Source organism: Caretta caretta, chromosome 24 (assembly GCF_965140235.1).
Source record: "Caretta caretta isolate rCarCar2 chromosome 24, rCarCar1.hap1, whole genome shotgun sequence".
Classification (NCBI taxonomy): domain Eukaryota; kingdom Metazoa; phylum Chordata; order Testudines; family Cheloniidae; genus Caretta; species Caretta caretta.
Genome location: NC_134229.1, coordinates 5,022,191 through 5,040,989, shown reverse-complemented (window position 1 = coordinate 5,040,989; position 18,799 = coordinate 5,022,191). Strand labels below are relative to the sequence as shown.

Genomic DNA, 18,799 nt, shown 5'->3' with positions numbered 1-18,799 from the left:
CGGTACTTTTGTTCCCCATCTATAAAATGGAAATAATGCTTGTGTCTCACAGGGGTGTTGGGAAGGGAAGAAAATCTGTTAATGATCGTGAGGATCTGGGATACTACTGGGACGAAGGCTAGATCCTTGGATTGTAAGCACTTTAGGGCGGGGACCATCTTTTTGTACAGCACCTAGCACCATGGGGTCCTGGTCTGTGACTGGGGCTCCCAGGTGCTACGCTCATATAAATGAAACCAATTAATGAATAACACAGCTATGTGCTTGTGTAGCGTGAAATGGCAAAAGTTATGTATCAGGACAAAGCTGATCTCTCTCAACTTAATAATAATATTCATTATTATTAATCAAATATTATTTGTATTGGGGTAGCACCGATTGGCTGCAGTCGAGGGTCAGGGATCCATTATCTTCTGCACTTTACATCCACCTAGGAGGAGGCGATCTCTGCTCTGGAGAATTTACAATTGAAGGACAGCACAAATCAACCAGTGGGTTAGGAGGGGATAGTCCTGTGGTGTGTTAGGTCATAAATCTTCCCTCTCTGATAGTCATTTTTCATTGGTCCCTTGCAGAGAAAGGTCAGCATTGTTATCCCTATTGTACAGATGGGTAAGTGGAGGCACAGACAGGGTAAGTGACTGGCCCAAGGTCACCCAGCAGGCCAGTGGCCAAGGCAGAAACAGAATGCAGCTCTCCTAACTCCTACTCTCATGACCTATCCATTAGACCTTACTGCCTCCCTGTCTCTCAGCAATTCTTTTATTTCTGTTGCCTTCATTGCCCTGTGTCTTGGGTAGTCATTTGCGCTGGTGTAGAAGGCAGTGTTTCCACACCACTTGGCACTGGTGTCGATGACTGCATGAGGTGCGGGGCGCAAGGACCTCTCACTAGATTTCCTTTGAATGCAAGTACTGGCCAAAAGCACCTGTTGTGGTTAGTCTAAGCAGCCATCTGGTCCAGCCACTTGAACGAACCAGTGGATTTTAAAGTGTGTGTAAATCAACCAAACTGCAGCCTCACTAATGCAGGTGACTTGTCCCTTCTCTTGGCCAGCTGATCACCCACACACTGCCCTGCACCGACTGACCATCGCTGCAAGCGGGGGCAGGTCAGGCTGTCTCTCTCTCCCTTTGAAATAGCCAGGCAGATGGGTGGATTTTCAAGTATCTTTAAGAACGTGTCTATCAAGGGCTGGATTATTCTTTACTGACATCTTCACCTCTGCTTGCATGCTGAACTCAAAATAAAGCCCACCACAGCTTTGGGAGCTGTTTGCCTGCAAGTGGCTTCCTTTCTTTTCTATTCAGGTTCTTCTTACTGCATTAGAGCAGCATCTAGAAGCCTCCTTGTACTAGGTGGATTCCATGCAAGGTCACTTCACCTAATTGATTCCCTTCCCTTGCAGGGGCCTGGGCCATTGGCACACCTCAGTCTCTCCTGTTCTCTGCCTGGGGCACACATCCATTTAGTTTCCTAGGGACTGAAATGCTATAGCTGAACTCAAGTGATTAGGCTTGATGTAGGGGAACATGGGTGAAACGTAATGGCCTGTGATACACAGTAGGTCAGACTAGATCAGTGGTTCTCAACCAGGGGTCTGGGGTCCCCTGGGGGGCTGCGAGCAGGTTTCAGGGGGTCTGCCAAGCAGGGCCAGCATTAGACTCGCTTGGGCCCAGGGCAGAAAGCCGAAGTGCCACCATGCGGGACTGCAGCCCGGGGCCCCACCACCTGCGGCTGAAGCCAAAGGCTGAGCAACTTAGCTTCGTGTTGCCCCTGTGGTATGGGGTCCTGGGCAATTGCCCAGCTTGGTACCCCATAACACCAGCCCTGGGTTTTATATGCAGAAAACCGTTGTTGTGGAACAGCTGGGCTGTGAAATTTTTATCGTATGTTGGGGGGGAGCTCAGAAAGCAAAAGGTTGAGACCCCCTGGACTAGATGATCTAATGGTCCCATCTGGCCTTAAACTATAGGCAGTGGGTGGGTGCTGCACAGACATCTAGTGAGAGACTGTCCCCGCCCCAAAGAGGTTACAGTCAATATAGCCAACTGGTAGGTGGGGAAACTGAGGCAGAGAGGGGGCATGTGACTTAGCCAAGGTTACATAGCAAATCTGGATATGGAACCCATCTCTTCTAACTCTCAGGGCAGTGCCTTATCGACTGCCATTCTTGCTGCAGTGATATCTGAGTGGCTGCTGGCATGACACAATTAACATCTGTCATGTGAGGTTAATTCCTCCTTTCCTGGTTTTTCATTGATGTGGATTGATCTGGATGGGGTGGTTCTTTCCACAGGTCTCCTGTGTTTTCTTTGCCTGACCATTTGTCCCTTGTTTGTACTTTGATCAAGGGCTGCTGCCCTAGGGTCTGCGTCCCAGGTGAAAAAGCCCACTCGGCTCTTAGATACCTTTTCCATTTCAGTCATGTAACCAGTGCTAGCTAACGGGAGCTGTCCCGTGCTCAGGACCTCTGAAGATCAGATGGTAAGTGACTTGCTCCCAGGATGATACACTCAGCCAGTATCACAATCAGTAACTGCACTCAGGAGTCCTGATGTAGGCTCTGTGCTCACTGCTAGACAATACTGCCTGAGGAAGGCAGGAATAGTGCCCAGCGTCAGTTCTGCAACCCAGAAATCATGAGTCCTTGCTTCTGCTCTGACTGCACCCCCTCCCAGACCTGGGAAGAAAACGCACGTCAGTTTCCCCCTGTTCTAACCGCTAGACAACGTTCCTGTCCAGAATTGCAAATAGAAGCCGATGTTCTGGCATGCCTCTTCCACCTGCTCTAATCTCTAGTCTACAGTCCCTCCCAGAACTGGGGATGGACCCCAAGGCTATGTCTACACAGCAATAAAAAACCCTGGCACCAAGTCTCAGAGCCTGGATTAGCAGGCTCAGGCTATGGGGCTAAAAATAGCTGGGGTAGACACCGAGGCTGGAGTCCAGGCTCTGAGATCTTCCCCCTTCACAGGGTCTCAGATTCTGGGCTCTAGCCCGAGCCCGAATATCTACACTGCAATTTCGTAGCCCTGTGAGCCCAAGTCAGCTATGCCGTGGGGCTTTTAATGCAGTGTAGACAGGGGTGCTGGAACAATTTGTATAGAGGGGGGTGCTGAGAGCCGTTGAACCAAACTGTAAACCCTGGAGATGATGGAAACCACTTGAAGCCAGGGAGTGCAGCAACACCCCCAGCACCCCTAGTTTCAGCACCTATGAGTGGAGGTGTACCCCAAGAGTCTATGGCAGCTGGTTTCCTATGCTTCCTTTCTGGAGGAAGCTCCAGGTTCCTGTCCTCTGCCCAGTCCACTAGGCTACACTCCCTTCCTCAAGGTGGGAATAGAACCCAGGCATCCTGACTGACTTTGGCTCCGGACACTGTGGCTTCAGGGCTGCTCCGATATAAGTTATGGGTTTAGAACAGTCGGCTCCAAGTTCCACACCTAGACAGATCTCCGTTTCTCTCCCCTGCCTTATGACAAACACGGCATATGAGAAGGCAGGATGAAACCCAGCAGAAGTTTAGCGTCCCAGGGCTGTGGGGCCTTGATTGGCCTGTCAGATTTGGGAGCCTCGTTTTTCTGCCTCAGGGGGCCTTAGTGTTGCTCATTATTGAAAAAGGGAAGAAAAGGCAAGGACTGTGAGCAGCAACTGCCTTGCAAGTCATGCCCTTTGTATCAGGGTTAACCCAGCTCTGTTCATTGACAGCCGAATCTCACAGTGGATCTTAATAACGCCTCGCTTTTCTGAATCCTTTTCTTCTCCCTCTCAAAGATCTGAATTTGTCTTGGGCTATTTTTTGTTTGTTGGTTTGTTTGGGGTGGAAAGGAAACATTTTGTAAAAGTCACTGATTCTTTTTTTTCCCCATTGCGACGGTCACAGAAGCAGTGCAAAAATGTCTTTTCCCTACAGCGTTGTTTAGTGGTTAGAGGAAAGGACTGGCGGTCAGGATGCCGGGGGAGAGGGTTGGTTCATCCAGGTCAGGCAGGCCTGTTGTCTAATGGTTAAAAGAAGGAGCTAGTTGCCAGGACTCCTAGGTTTTCTTCCAACGTTGGGAGGTAGTGTTGTCTAATGGTCAGAGCAGGGGACTGGGATCCAGGACTCCTGGGTTCCACACCCATCTCTGGGAAAGAATATGGTATAGTGATTAAAGAAGGTGACCTATATTATGACACCCGAAGGGGAGTGCTGTCTACCCCTGCCACTGCTACTTTGTGTGACTTGGGGCAAGTCACTTATAACTTGATTTTCAGATGTACTAAACATCCACTGCTTCTGCTGTAACTCTGATAACTTCAGTATCCTTTTTTTTTTTTTTTTAAATTCTGCTGAACTCTTGACCTCGATAATACCTTGTTGCTAATCGTGGAACAGAACACTTGTGGGGAGCTCCTGTTGACTCTAATGGTGCAGAATTAGATTCTGAGGCCTAAAACTCCAAATATGACCATTCTGGGTGCCATTTATGTACCCATCATCAGGTGATTGGGGCTTGCTTTTCAGAAGTGTTAGGTACCCTCAACTCTGGTTGTCTTTTGCGTGGCTGCAGGTACTCAGCACTTCTGGAAAATTCAGCTTAAGGTGGCACCTAAAATCACTGCCTGGTTTTGAAAAGAAAGGGCTAGGCAATGTTGCCAACTTGCACATTTTTAATGCAACATATAATTAACTTGTGGAACTCACTGCTGGTAGATATTATTTAGGCTTGCAGTAGCCATATGCAAAATAGGAGTAGACATTTATATGGATAATAAAGACATACACACTTATATATGATAGAATCAAACATTTACAAGGGATGTAAATATTGATGCTTCAGGGCAGAAATGCCTAGGGTAGGAAGAAATTTCTCTCAGGAGCGGATTATTACATATTTGTACATTAGCGGGTTATTTGTATCGTCCTCTGAAGCAGCTGATGCTGGCCATTGTTAGCGGCAGGATGCTGGGATAATGGACCAAAGGTCTGATTTGTACAGCAGTATGTTGTGTTATTTCATACACCTTGAGCAGAACATAGAGCCCTCTCAGCCTGAATGCTTTGTATTTCAGATGAAGGAAACCAGAAAACAAAGGAAGAACCAACATAAAGTATCCATGACAGAGTAATCACTTCAGATTTCTCTCACCCCCTTCCCCCCATTAATTACTAGGTCAGATAGTTTCTAGGCCTAATTTCTAGGCTGATATATGCTAGCTGAGGTCCCATTATGTATATTTCCAGCACCGGGATCCTTCCTGTTGTGATATAAACCACCTTGAGTTGAATGAAAATTTTCCTTTGAAACCCTTTTTTTAAATAGCAAATACCCTTGGAGTAGGAATGTTTCATGTTTTGACCAAAAGAGAGAAAAAAAAGAATTGAACTCTTTGTTTAATCTCAATGGGGAAAAACCACACAAACAGCTCCACTTTTTTCACTTTCCCCCTGGGGGCCAATTCATGGGACGGATCTCCTAGCCGTCTAGCTGAAAGTTTTATCTTCTAGACCAGTGGTTTTCAAGCTTTTTTTTCATTTGTGGACCCCTCAAAATTTTGAATGGAGATACGGACCCCTTTGGAAATCTCAGACATAGCCTGCGGACCCCCGGAGGTCTGGGACCACAGGTGGAAAAGCACCATTCTAGACCATTCTTCTTAGCTGGCTAGACCACTGTCCTGATCTGATGGAGCAGGAAGTGGGGTACGGGGCTAGAGAGCCTCATGGTATGATTTGGTACTGCAGAAGGTGAGCTACTGGTGGACCAGTGATTTCTCTTGGTGTGGCAGAAAGTGGGATGCTGAGCTACTGGTCATAAGAATGGCCCTACTGGGTCAAACCAACAGTCCATCTAGCCCAGTATCCTGTCTTCTGACAGTGGCCAATGCCAGGTGCCCCAGAGGGAATGAACAGAACAGGGAATCATCAAGTGATCCATCCCCTGTTTGGCAAACAGAGACTGGGGACACCATCCCTGCCCATCCTGGCTAACAGCCATTGATGGACCTATCCTCCATGAATGTATCTAGTTCTTTTTTTTAATGATCCCATATGGTGTGTCCTATCTTATCATCATATAGAGCGGGCCCCCATCTCACATGATCATATCGGTCCCACTTCCCTTTTGCTGCCGCTCTTCAATTGCCAGAGCACTGCAGCTGCACTGCTGTTTATTAACGGCACAGGGAAAGGTGCACACGTTTCAGTAACGAAGGAAAGAAAACCGGGGTTCAGCTGGTAAATGTCATTTCAATGCAACTTGTCCTTGGAAAGACCCTTGGTACTGGGGAGGTAAAAGGAACTTTTTGTTGCTTGTATGTCTGTGGCCTCCTGGGAATACGTGTGTCTTAGGCTTCCGAGTGTTCTTCTTTCATGGAAAATGAATAGTGGGTTTCGGAGAAGAAATCTTCCCCCTTGTATGCTTTGATACCTGGGTCAATAGGACAGACAAGCCAATTCCTGCTGCTGTGCCATTTATTTATGGCATTATTAGCAAATGTGATTTATAGATATCCATATACCCTTGATACCAACCCTTGTATCCAGAATTAAAGTAGCTGATGCAGAAGAAATAAATTGGACACTGGCAAACTTCATAGCAAGCTTATGAGGCAGGGAAGGCTGGGATTGCTTGGTTTTTGGGGGTGTAGACTAGTGATTAGGACAGGGGGACTTGGAGTCCTGGGTATTCTGGATCTGGGAGGGAGTATGGTCTAGTGTCAGAGCAGGGGCCTAGGAATCAACATTCCTAAGTTCTCTTCATAGTTTTGGTACAGTAGAGCAGTGGGTAAGTTGCTTGGCCTCACTGTTATCTTGTGGCAATGAGTTCCACCGGTTAATGATGCTTTGTGTGGGGGAAAAAATAGTACTTCCTTTTGTCATTTTGTGTGGTAAGGCTGAAATTGCATTGGTGGAGTCCTTGGAGATCTTGGGATGAAAGAGTGGGGACTGTATTTGTCTCTGTACAGCACCTACCACGTGGGTCCTGATTCTGATCCAGGCCTTCAAGTCACTGCTGTAATACAGTGTAATATTATTATTGCTGTTTTTATTGCTCCCTGTAAAAAGAAGCAGAGGGAAAAGCAGATGCACAAATATCATCCCCATCTTCCCTACCAAAACGTCACGTTTTCAAGGAAAAATTGTCATTTGAAAGTTGAAATTTGAAAAATGTTCTCCTGCTGCTGTTACTGTCCACAGAAAGGAACTGTGCGGGGCTCAAAACCCAGCCAGGGAGCTAACGCTTGGGCTGAAAAAGAAGCTGCCAAGAGCTTTTAAGGTTGATGCGGAGAGCAAGAACAGCTCAGCTTAGTTGAAAAATGAAGAGCTGCCAACTTTGGAATCCTATTGCATGCAGCTTAGACCCACTCCCTGCTGAGACATGCTGTCTCGTTGGGGCTGCTTGTAATGCTAGGCAGCTTGGTGCTTTGCCTTGCTGGGTCACTTCAGCCTCCTCGAAACAACCTCTGAAAAGATTTCTGCCGGTCAGGTCTCTTTCCAGGGCCATTTAGCAGGCGAAATTCACTACTGTGCTGAGGGCTAGTAGTAAGCATGGAGAGGAGAGGCAGGGTGGGCTGTGGGTAGAACAGCAGCCACAGACCTGGGCTTAAGTCCCTGCTCTTCCACAAACTTCCTGTGTCACATTGGTCAAGTCACTGGGCTGTCTCAGTTCCCCGTTATAAAATGGAGAGGAAAGCATTGCCCTACCTCACGGGAGTATTGTGAGGATAAACACAGGAAAGATTGTGAGATCGGGGACATCAAAATGCCTCCAATCGCCTTATGCTCGGACTTCCCCGCAGCAGCATTCTGCCTGTGTGCTACCGAAGGCAGGATCACAAGCCTGAATAAACCAATGAAGTGCAATTATCCCGTTTATACAGATCAAGGAACTGAGGCCCAGAATGACTTGCAGGGTATGCCTACATTGCAGCCTGGGGGTGTGATTGCAGCTCATGGAGACATACCTGAACGAACTTTAGCTCACTCGAGGAGCAGAGCCGTGGAGCCGTGGCAGGTGGCAACTCAGGGGACCTCACCAACAAAGTAATTACCCAGGGATCCAGGCGGGTTTGTATAGCACAGGTCTGTCTGTCGAGCTGCAGTCACATCCCGTGACTTTAGTATAGAGACATACTCAGGAGTCTCTGTCAGAGCTGGGACCCAAAAAGTCTAGTGCTTCCCCCATACCCCCCCAAAATCCTTCCTCTCCTTGTCACAGCTGATACCTGTCTCTTCACTGCATGCAGTGCTGCACACTTGGTCCCAGGTTTCCTGGAGCAGGAGGAATAGCTAGCTATTGTTATGGTTTTGTAATTGGGAATGAGTTGAGTTTTGCACTTAAAGCCGGGATTCCCTTGCTTGGTGATGTGTGAAGAATGACAACACATCTGCCCCCTCCCCCCCGCCCCCCCCTCATATTGCTATGCTTGCTTTTTCTGAGGACAGAATCTTAAACAGAAGGATTTAAAGAAACACAGACGTCAAACCAGATTGATCAGAGCGCTCCAAACCCAACTGGTGTTAGTAACAGAAAAACTCCAGGGCTGTCTTGGCTTCTTTTTAAAATTTTCTCTCTAGTACCCCTTAAGAAATACCTTTCCGTGTCAGCTTGTTTATTGGCTGTTCAGGTACAGATATTTAAAAATGCAAAATTGAAGAGTCACTCAGAAAGCAGCAAAGAATTTAAATGACCCAGGCTAATGACTGGCCACTTGACTTCTTATGTCTTAAAAACCAAAAAACAACCGCCTTCCCCCTCCTGCTTTTCCAGAGTGTCAAAAAGGAACAGAAATTCACTGGTTTATTATGGCCGTCTTTCCCCATCCTCACATGTGTACAAAAATGCTTCCTGTTTGTGCCCTGGATGGTTCTCTGCTCTCTCAACAGGCCTGCGGAACTTGTGGCTAAGATATGACCCTGGATTCACTTCCCCGCTGTATCCCAGACTTGCTGCACAACCTGCAGCCAGGGTTTGAGTTGCTCATTGCCTGTGTTTCGGGGTATTTTTGAAAGTGCTTCAGCTCCCAGCTAGGCACTTAATAAAGGACAGATTTTCAAAAGGGCTTAGCGCCTACTCTCCACTTCTATGCTGCTCCATTTGGTGCCTGAGTGAGACCTTAGGTCTTATGGAAAGCTGGCCATGAATCGCTCTGCACTCCTGTAAAATGGGTATAATATGTCCTGGTGTCAGTGAAATTTCCATTTGCTGTAAGGCTCCTTTGTGCTGGTCATCAGCGCATGTGCAATGGGCCCAGTCATTTAACAGCATCATCATCAGCCAGGTGGAGAGCCGATAGCCCGCCGTCGAAATGAGTCACTGGGCGCTCGACAGTGATATGTGACAGAGTCTGAAATGAGCAGCATCACGGGTCATTCAAAAAACTCCATTTCAAGAGATTGGCCGCACAGTTGCCCTGTCCTGCGGTTGCTGGAGAGGTATAAAGGGGCCTTAGGGTAAATAAGATTCAGCCCCAGAAGTTCTCCCTCTCTTGCACTGTTGTCGCCGTGTCTAGTTAGACTGTAAACTTTTTTGGGCAGGGATTGTGGCTCACTCTGTGTATGTAGGGTTGCCAGGTGTCCAGTTTTCCACTGGAAAGTCCGGTCAAAAAGGGGACCTGGCAGAGTCCAGTCAGATTTACTGACTGGACACAAAAAGTCCAGTTAACACAGGCAGAGGTGGTGGAGATGCAGGGTCATTAACCCTCACCAGCCCCAGCTCAGCCAGGGGTGCCTACTACCTGCATCTTGTGGGCAGGCAGGCAGCAGGCTCTGAGTCAGGCTGCAGCTCCCATCCCAGCCCCGGAGCAGAGGGAGCCCAGCTGGGGTGGGGAGTGGGAAGTGGAAAGAATCGAGCTGGGGGAGGGGGAGAGCAGTGAGTGATGGGGGGAGAGGGGATAGGAGCCAGCAGGGGGGGCGGGGCCTCAGGGGAAGAAGTGGAAAAGGGGGCAGGGCCTCGGGGGGAGAGGCGGGGCAGGAGGGTCCTGTTTTCAGAAATTAGAAAGTTGTCAACCCTATGTGTATGTACAGCACCTGGCTCAGTGAGGCCCCTGGCTCAGTCCCGACCCCTAGGCCTTGCACGCAATAAATAATTAAAATGCAAGGAACCACTGCAGGTGAATTTATGCCGAGTCTTCATTTGTCGGCACGTTGCCTAGATTTTTAGACAATGATATAAGAAATACCTTGGTTGGGCAAACAGATTGGGTTAAGTTAGGCAGTCTGGAACCTGCTCTAGACACGGGTTTGGTCCTGGTATAACTGTGGGTTCGAGGGGTGATTTCTTTTTTAAAACTGATATAATAATATCAGTACCAGTGTGAGCACAGACTCACTCACACTGGTATAAAGGAGCCTTGCACCAATATAGCCTAGTCCCCTTCCTGTATGGCAATGACTGCATCAGCGTCAGCACCTTTCTACCAGAATTGCTGCATCTACACGCAGTATAGTATAGAGTTAAAGCAGTATTTAGGCAAGGCCTAGATTGACCTTCCACCCCCCTGAGCAGTGTAGTTAAGCCGAGTGTCCGTCCCCCGCCAACTCCCCAGGTGCAACAAGGCTGATAGAAAAATTCTTCCATTGACCTAGCTATTGCCTCTCGGAGAGGTGGGCTAACTACGGGAATGGAAATCCACCTTCCATTGATGTAGGAAGCATCTGCAGTAGGGTGCTACGGTAGCCTAGCAGTGTCTGTTGTGTAGACATGAACTCAGACACAGTGGTGATGGGCATGGTATAAACAGAGAGTGAGAGAGAGAGATTAGCTGCTCTCTGTTACCAGAGTCGATGTAAATAATCTTAATGCAGTTTTGTTTGTCCTGAGGCTAGGAATTTTGCTTGGAGTCCTTTTTTTTTGGTGGTCATTTTGCTGGTGAATTTATTTTGATTGCAAGCTCCTGGGGGCTGGGATGGTGTCTCACTATGCGTCTATGCAGCACCTAGGACAATGGCATCTGGATACCTACTGAGGCCTCTAGGTGCTACCATACTTTGGCTCAGGGACTGTCTTTTTGTTCTGTTTATACCACCCCTAGCTCAATGGGGTCCTGGTTCGTGACTGAACTCCTAGGGGCTACAGTAATACAAATAATACTAATTAGAAGGCTTTGCTTGAAAAATGTTTTAATTCCTTTTTTTTTTTTCGTCTCTTCCCTAGGTTTCCAAGCAGCCTCTGGAGGCCCAAAGCACCTGGAATTAACCAGACGGCAGCATAACATGAACTGAGAAAAAAGCAACCTGGATTTTTGTTTGTTTTTTTGGTTTTGGTTTTAAAAGCTTTTACATAACAAAAAAATTCTTTCATGAAAACGTTTTAAAACAGGGTTATTTTTCCCCTTCCCCCGAACAAGAAAGTCGTCCCCGTACGGTGAGGATTTCCGGAGAAGATGGGGAGGAAAAAGATCCAGATCCAGCGGATCACGGATGAGCGAAATCGACAGGTCGGTAATTCCTGATTTGATACCTTTTGTAGGACTGATTCTGCCCCTCCCCCCCACCCCAATTGATGCTCAAAGACCAAACTCCCATTTATTTGTGCCTCAGTTTCCCTATCTGTAACCTGAGGATAACGGCCTACATTTTCCAAAGTGATGAGCGATTTTGACTGCCCAAGCTGAGACGCCTTAAAGAGGCTGATTTTTCAGACCGTGCAGAGCATCTGCTCCCTAAAAATCTTCCTTTAAAGTGTCTCAAGTCAGGGCAACCAGAATCACTAGTCGCTTTGGCAACCTGGTTTTGCACCTGGGGAGTTTTAGAGGTACAGCCCCCAGCTCGGTGCAGAGCAGTGGCATTACAACACAGCAGTTCATTAATGCGAAATCAGGGGCTAGACGCTGCATCTGGAGTTCTCCTCTTAGAGCTCAGCGAAGCTTTTCCATTGAAACATTTTATTCCAGATGGAAAATGCCCCTTTTCCCCCATCCTCAGGGGGTTGTGACCTGGCCCAGTTGGGTTTAGCCTGGAGGCTCCACCGTCATGATGGAGGGGCCACGGGGCCAAACCTGAGCTTTGCTGCGACCCCGAACGCCAGGTTGTGGCAGCACTCAGTTTGGAGGGCAGTGCAAACTGCGGGGTGGGGGTGAGGGGGAAACTGTCCCTTTTTGCCCCCACCCTCCGGCTGGCCCCATCAGTGCTTTTCAGGATCGGGCCCGTGGTGTGCATCCAGAGTATCAGTCTGTCCCCTCTCAGCTGCAAGATTTTGGGCATGAGTGTGTGACACCTTTGGCTCTGCCTGAGTTTTAGGGTGACCCTGGGCTTGGCTTGCTATGGGCCAGCTGACATCTTGACCAGAGCACAGGGGACTGAGCTGCGGACCTCTCAACCTCAAAGCTTCGGCTGCTGCAGCCTGATCTGAAGAGCCAAAGGTCCGTGATCTGGAGCTATAACACTGTATATCCCCTGTGGATTGAGCACAGATTGGGGGTGAGGGTGTCGGGTTCGATAATGATCAGCCCATAATCCATCAAACTTGCTGCAACATCAAAAGACTGCAACTGTCTCCGCTCAAACCGATGGGCGGGGGATTGTCATTTTCCCTGAGCGTGGACGGCATGGTCAAGATTACATAGAGGAGGAGAAACAATCTCACAGGGGATGAGTCTGCACTAGCAGGAGGATGGATCAGATAATGGGGATCAGATAATCAGCCAGGCCTTTCTTTCTGTCTCTCAAAGCTCTTATTTATAACCAGCAAAACGTACCCCCATCTGCAACGTGCCATGCTGATGGCTGTACTTGCTGCCAGCAGTTCTGTAGCTAGCATTGGAGATTCTTCAAGTCGGCTGCTATGGGGAAGTTGTGGGTTACTGCTGCAGCAGAATTCTCCTAACCTTCAGAGAACACCCTCAAAATTGTGAGGTCTTAAACTTAACCCACCGTGACAGATGCCCTATTGAGTAGTTCTTACCTTATGGATTCCAGTGGGTTTGTTACCTTGGTGGCAATCCGTGGGATGATGTTTTGTTTAAAAGAAATGCCTCTGAAGCACATTAAAACAAATAAATAAAAGCCCTGGTGTGCATATTCTGTGTGATAAAAGCTCGGTGAGGGAGGGTGGGCCGGTGCTTAGAGCTGGGGGCAGGGAGTCAGGACTCTTGGGTTCCATTTTCTGGTTTTGGAGAAAGTTTGGTCAGGTGGTCAGGGCTGGGGAGCGGGAAGCAGGACTCCTGGGTTCTATTTCCCATTCTGAGAGGCTGTGTGGTCTAGTGGTCAGGGCTGGGGAATAAGCGTTAGAAATCCTGGGCTCTGCTCCCAGGGTGTCTAATGGTTAGAGCTCGGGGGCAGGCAGTGAGAATTTTGGGGCCTGTCTCCAGTTATGGGAGGAAGTTTAGCTTAGTGGCTAGAACGGGGTGGAGTTGAGATCTAGACTGCCGGGGCCAGATTTTCGAAAGATCCCCAGCTCCCGACACGCAACTAGAGCGACTGAGTACTATTGAAAATCTGGCTCTGCTTTCAGTGCCTGAATGGCCTCTGTTAATTGTGTCACGTAACGCACGACTGGAAGGTGCTTTGAGGCTACGGAGGTACACATGGGATAAGGACCTCTATAGCTTAGAAGAGAGAGAGGCTTTTTGGAAAATAGGACCCCAGCAGTGCTGAGAACTTGAAGAAGCCTAGCTTCAAGTGACTTCCCAAGGTCGCATGGGACAGCTATAGCAGAACCAGGAACTGAACCCCCGTGTCTCCTGCAATGAGAAAGGTGCTTCTTCTGTGGACCACTTTGCCTTCCTTTCAAAGCCAGCCTCCAGTCTTGCAATGTGGACCTCAGCACCTGGGTGCTCTTAGCCTGGGACAAGGTCGGACGGTACCACAGTGGCACCCCCTCGGACTGAAAGATTCCAAGAGCTCGCCGATTGGAGAGACACGCGAGGCATAAAGGTGCAAGCAGCGTGCCGTGCACGTTCACCTTCAATTGCCTTCAGCTGCGGCCCTTCTGGATGGGGCTGCAGCCCGAAACTGGTCTTCGGTCTCATCTCTGGGCCCACAGTCGGTCGCTGTAGCTTCTCCGTCAAACTCGATGGGAGATTCCGCATCATTCCTAACCCAGCGCAGGGCTTTTGCTGCTAAAAGGAAAACCATTAAACCATCTGCAGCGAGTTCCTTCCAGGAGCTTTATTGTTCCACGGTGAAACAACAGAAAATTGCAGGTTTTCTTCATTAAAGTTTCACTTGGGTGGGCAAAGGTGCGGGGGGGTGGGGGGCGGTGGTGGAATATTTTTGAAAGTATCCCACTTGCTCAGGGCAGTGTTTATTTCCATAACGAGCAGGAAATGGTGCATTAGTGATTAGTAAAGGAGCTGGAGCTTTTTTTATTGGGGCAGCACAGCTATCTGGCATGCCAGTGCATTGCTGAATGCCGTACATGGGCGGAAGGTTAGAACATATATAAAGCTGGTTATTGGAGCTCTGTTCAAAGTTAAAATGAATGGAAAATATTTAGTAATCCTGGAGTCCGAAAGCCTCTTCTAGCCCTCTTTTATTACCTTTTAGGAAAGGAAAGGAGTGAATTCGCTGCCAAAGCCCAGGGTCCAAGTGAGCTGTAGGTTGAGGGCTGGGCGCGGGAGGGGGGGTTGAGCTGCTATATGCCATGTGAGTTCCTTTAGTCAGGCTTTGGTGAGAAGATGGTTGGGACTGGAGCAGGGTCTTGAGATTAAAGCTCTGGAGTAGGATGTGGAAGATTTGGGTTTGGTTCCCGGCTTTGTGCACTGACTCACCGTGGGCAAGACCGTTAATCCTTCCGTGCCTCAAATTTCCCAATCAGTAAAGTTATTGTACTCGACTCTAATACCCAATTGCCCCATTTCATTTAGTGACAAAGGAACACCAGGGTGAGATGGCCTACTGCCCAGCGCAATGGCCTGGTTTATGAGACCTGGGTTCTATTCTCAGCTGTCCTCCTGGGTGAACTTGGGCAAGTCATTGCCCCTTTCTGTGCCTCAGTTTCCCCAGCTGTAAAATAGGGATAGTCCATCCCTGGTCCGTCATCTTATACATAGATTGTAGGCTCTTCGGGGCAGGGAGCTTCTGTGTTTGTACAGCGCCTAACACCACAGAACCTCAATCAGGGACTCCCTCTTTGCTATCATCGAATAAATAAATAACTATGAGGAGAAGTTGTAAAAATGAATGAGGAGGGGAATATTGGCTCTCGGACTCAGTTTCTCCCGCCTGCCTGCCTGTCACCTTAGTGAAGTGCTTTTCTCGGCTGAGCTTGTGAAGGTAGGGTGGGGAATAGAAGACATCTGTGACAGTCTGGTTCCCACAGGAGCTACTACTCAGGGTTGCCAACGCTTGCAATTTTATTGCGAGTCTCACAATACCTGGTGCTTTTTTCAAAGCTCCACCTCCTGGAGTCAGGTGATTAGGTGAGAATATTAGCTTGCTTTCTTTTTTTTTAAAAAAGTACATTTCTAACTCTCACGATTGCAGAGAACAGCTTGGGAACATGACCCAAGTGTGATCCAAAAGGCTCAGAAACCAGAAAGTGTAGAGAAAGTGCCTTTTTTTTCTTTATAGCTCATGATTTTTAAGCTTGGATTTCCAGGGGTGCTGAGCACGACAGCCCACGCTGAAATTGACAGCGCTGCGGATGTCCCCCGGGTGACTAAGAACCACTTTTGGCTGTATGCACTGGATCCCCGACCACCGGCTGTCATGCTGACCGATACCATGTCATTGTCTCCTTGTATTCCCCCATCTTCAGTATCCATCTGTTGTCTTGTTCTTAGGGTATGTCTACATTGCAGGTAAGATTCCCGGAGATGTACTGGCTCGAGCTAGTGCCTAAAAATATGTCGGCGGCGGGTACATACTTGGACGGCTACCCCAAGCTACTACCCGTGCTGCGAGGGACACGCTGCTATTTTTAGGTGCAAGCTCAAGCAGAGGGAGGAAACGCCCCTCCCAGCTCAAAGGTAGATGTACACTTAGATCGGTCAGGAACCGTCTGTTCTGTATCTGTACAGCATCAAGCGCCGCAGGGGCTGGGTCCATGCTCCTAGGTGTTTGGTAATATAAAAGCAACTGAGATCATGGCCCCAGTGAGCTAGGCGCTGTACATACCGCAAAGAGATCCCAGTCTAAATAGAGAAAGCGGGGGGGAAATGAGACCCAGAGAGAACGTGACTTACCCAAGAAGTCAGTTCTGCTGCTAGTACCCGGGTTTCCAGAGTCTCCGCTCTGGGCCCAGTCCGCCAGGTTACGCTTCACTCCCCGTAGTACCTCTCTCCTCCGCCTTTCTTCCTGCTTTGCCGCAGCGCCACCAGCAGGAGAGATGCAGGCAGCTTGGGAGCCAGCGTGAGGACAAAAAAAAAAAAAAAAGAAGAATCTGGCAGTGGGATTTATAGTTACTATAAAGGGGCTAATGGAAAAAGAAAAAGAGAGAGAGTACAGCATGTACATGTTACCTATAATAAAAACACAAAGTGGTCTGATACAAAGAGAAAGACAATTGAGGGCTTGAGAACATCTGGCTGGAACGGTTGCCTGGGGGCGAGTCAAGGGGCGCCTTTATCTTTCCTGCAGCTCTCTCTCTCTCTTTTTTTTTTCATCTTGTTCTCCCTCTACCCTCTCACTGTAATCACAAACATTTCTAATGGGGATGCTTCTTATCTGACACCGCTCGGATTCCATAAAGATCCCCCCACCCACACACACACACACACCCCGCTTTGAACCACGCTCTTTGCATGATCAAGGAAGGTATCGGTTGGCTTTTAAAACAAACCCAGCAAAACCCTCTCAGAGCCAGGAAGTTAACGAAGCAGCAGAGCTGTTTAATTGGTCATCTGAGCTGACTTCGGAATCAATTATTTCCCCCTCTCCTTCCCTTGCCCAGCAAGGATGAGAGGAAAGAAGTCGCTTTTGGAAGAAAAAAGCAAGGCTCTGGAAGACAGTGGGCCTGATCCCCATCTCATGTAGACGGGCTCAGCTCTGTTGAGGTCACAGGCTGTACACTGATGTAAATCAGCACAGGATGTGGCCCATGTTCTATTTAGGTATTTCTATAGTCCCATTGGCCTTAGTACCAGAGCCCCTCACAGACCCAGGTTGTGTGGCCCAGTGGATTGGGTGCCGATCTGACACTGTGAAGACTCATGGACTTTGAGGCCATGTAGGGTCATTATGATCCTGTCGTCTGACCTCCTGCCTAGTCCAGGCCTTAGAAACTCAGCCAGGGATTCCCGAATCAAGCCCTTTATCTTCCGGCAGCAGTACAGTGTAACTTTAGAAAGAAATCCAGTTCCAATTTCAAGGCTTTGTGTGATGGAGAATCCACTACGTTCATAGCTGAGACCTGGCCAGCTGAACCCATGATCAGAGGCAAGCACACAGCCCTCTGATCCAAAGTCAGACACCTTATCCATTAGGCATGGTCCTGGGACCTGCAGCCTGCTGTTGGCCCTGCTACAGTCTTCCTGTGTGACTGTGGTCATGTTACTTAATGTCTTCAGGCCTCAGTTCCTCATCAGAAAAACAGAGATAATAATCCTACCTTTTCCTGCCCTTGTCTGTTTCGATTGTAAGATTTTCAGGGGAGGGGCTTTCTCTCACTATGTGTATGTACCGCCTCGCAGAAAGGGGCCCTGATTTCACTTGCAGTCTCTAGGCGCTAACAAAGGTCCCACCTTTCTTCCATCATTTCTCTCCCCTCTATTGTTTCAGTTCAAAGATCTAAACCAGTTGCCATGCAAATGGGAGCTGCGGGCTGCCATGCAAATGTAAACAAACTGTCTGGCGGCCTGCCAGCAGATTACCCTGGTGGGCCGCAGGTTGCCCACCACTGATCTAAACTGTCCACAGGGATGTGTTTTGGACATAGCATGACTATGGAACTGGCCGAACTAGTTGCACGGGACTGACTCCAAATGTTCGATTCTCTCTGGGGTGGGGTGGGGAAAACTGGCTTCAATCCAAAGCTCAGGTCTGCCCTGCATCCTTAGCCCATGCGTTGTGCAACTCAGCTGGTAAATTTTCCATCCCCGTCTCCACAGAAAACTTTCCTGAGGTTCAGAGAGGGGAGAATCTCTCCTCTCTCATGTTGCTAACCGGTAGTTAAGGAATCTGATGCTGCTGAATTATGCATGTGCTTTCATGCCATGGCTCTGCCTCTGGAAATCTAGGTCTTCCAGTTAAAGCTGCTTTGCATGTGGGATGTCTCTGCACATGCCTGTGTGTGTGTGTGTGATGTGTGCTCTTTGCTGTGTACATGCTTGCTTGCATACCAGCGCTACTAGCTCCCAGCAGAACCTGACCTCACCGAGAACTTGCAATTTGCCAGGTTCTTGGATTGTCGTTGTTTAACATTTCTATGGCTGTAGCACCTTGAGTCCAGGTCCCACCGTGATAGCAGCTGTACAAACGCATTACACATGCCCCAAAGAACGTGCAGTCTAAAAGGGTTCCCAGGCACTCACCCTTTTCTCAGAGATGACTGATCCGTCATTATTATAGGTATTACCGTAGCACATAAAGGACACAAACTAGACCAGACTCCATTTTGCTAGGGTGCTGCATGCACAGGGAGCAGGACCAGCTCTAGGCACCAGCAAAGCAGGCATGGGCTTGGGGCGGCCCAATTCCAGGGGCTTGGGCAGTTGTGTTTTCAGAGCTTGGGGTGGCAAATTTTTTGCTTGGGGTGGCAAAAAACCTAGAGCCAGCCCTGACAGGGAGTAAGGCATGGACACTGCTCTGCAGAATCCTAGAATCTCAGGGTTGGAAGGGACCTCAGGAGATCATCTAGTCTAACCCCCTGCTCAAAGCAGGACCAATCCCCAATTTTTGCCCCAGATTCCCTAAATGGCCCCCTCAAGGCTT

At 48.6% G+C, this 18,799-nt stretch overlaps 1 protein-coding gene across 8 annotated transcripts in view; it reads left to right on the top strand.

Moving 5' to 3' along the window:
* MEF2D (myocyte enhancer factor 2D) overlaps positions 1-18,799 on the top strand; it is a 170,255-nt gene that overhangs the window by 87,584 nt on the left and 63,872 nt on the right. For all 8 annotated transcript variants that reach the window (XM_075122926.1, XM_075122925.1, XM_075122924.1 and 5 more), the window contains one exon: positions 11,142-11,424. In XM_075122926.1, the coding sequence (XP_074979027.1) occupies positions 11,371-11,424 (54 nt within the window). In that variant the 5' untranslated portion in view covers positions 11,142-11,370. The remainder of the gene's footprint in view (positions 1-11,141; positions 11,425-18,799) is intronic.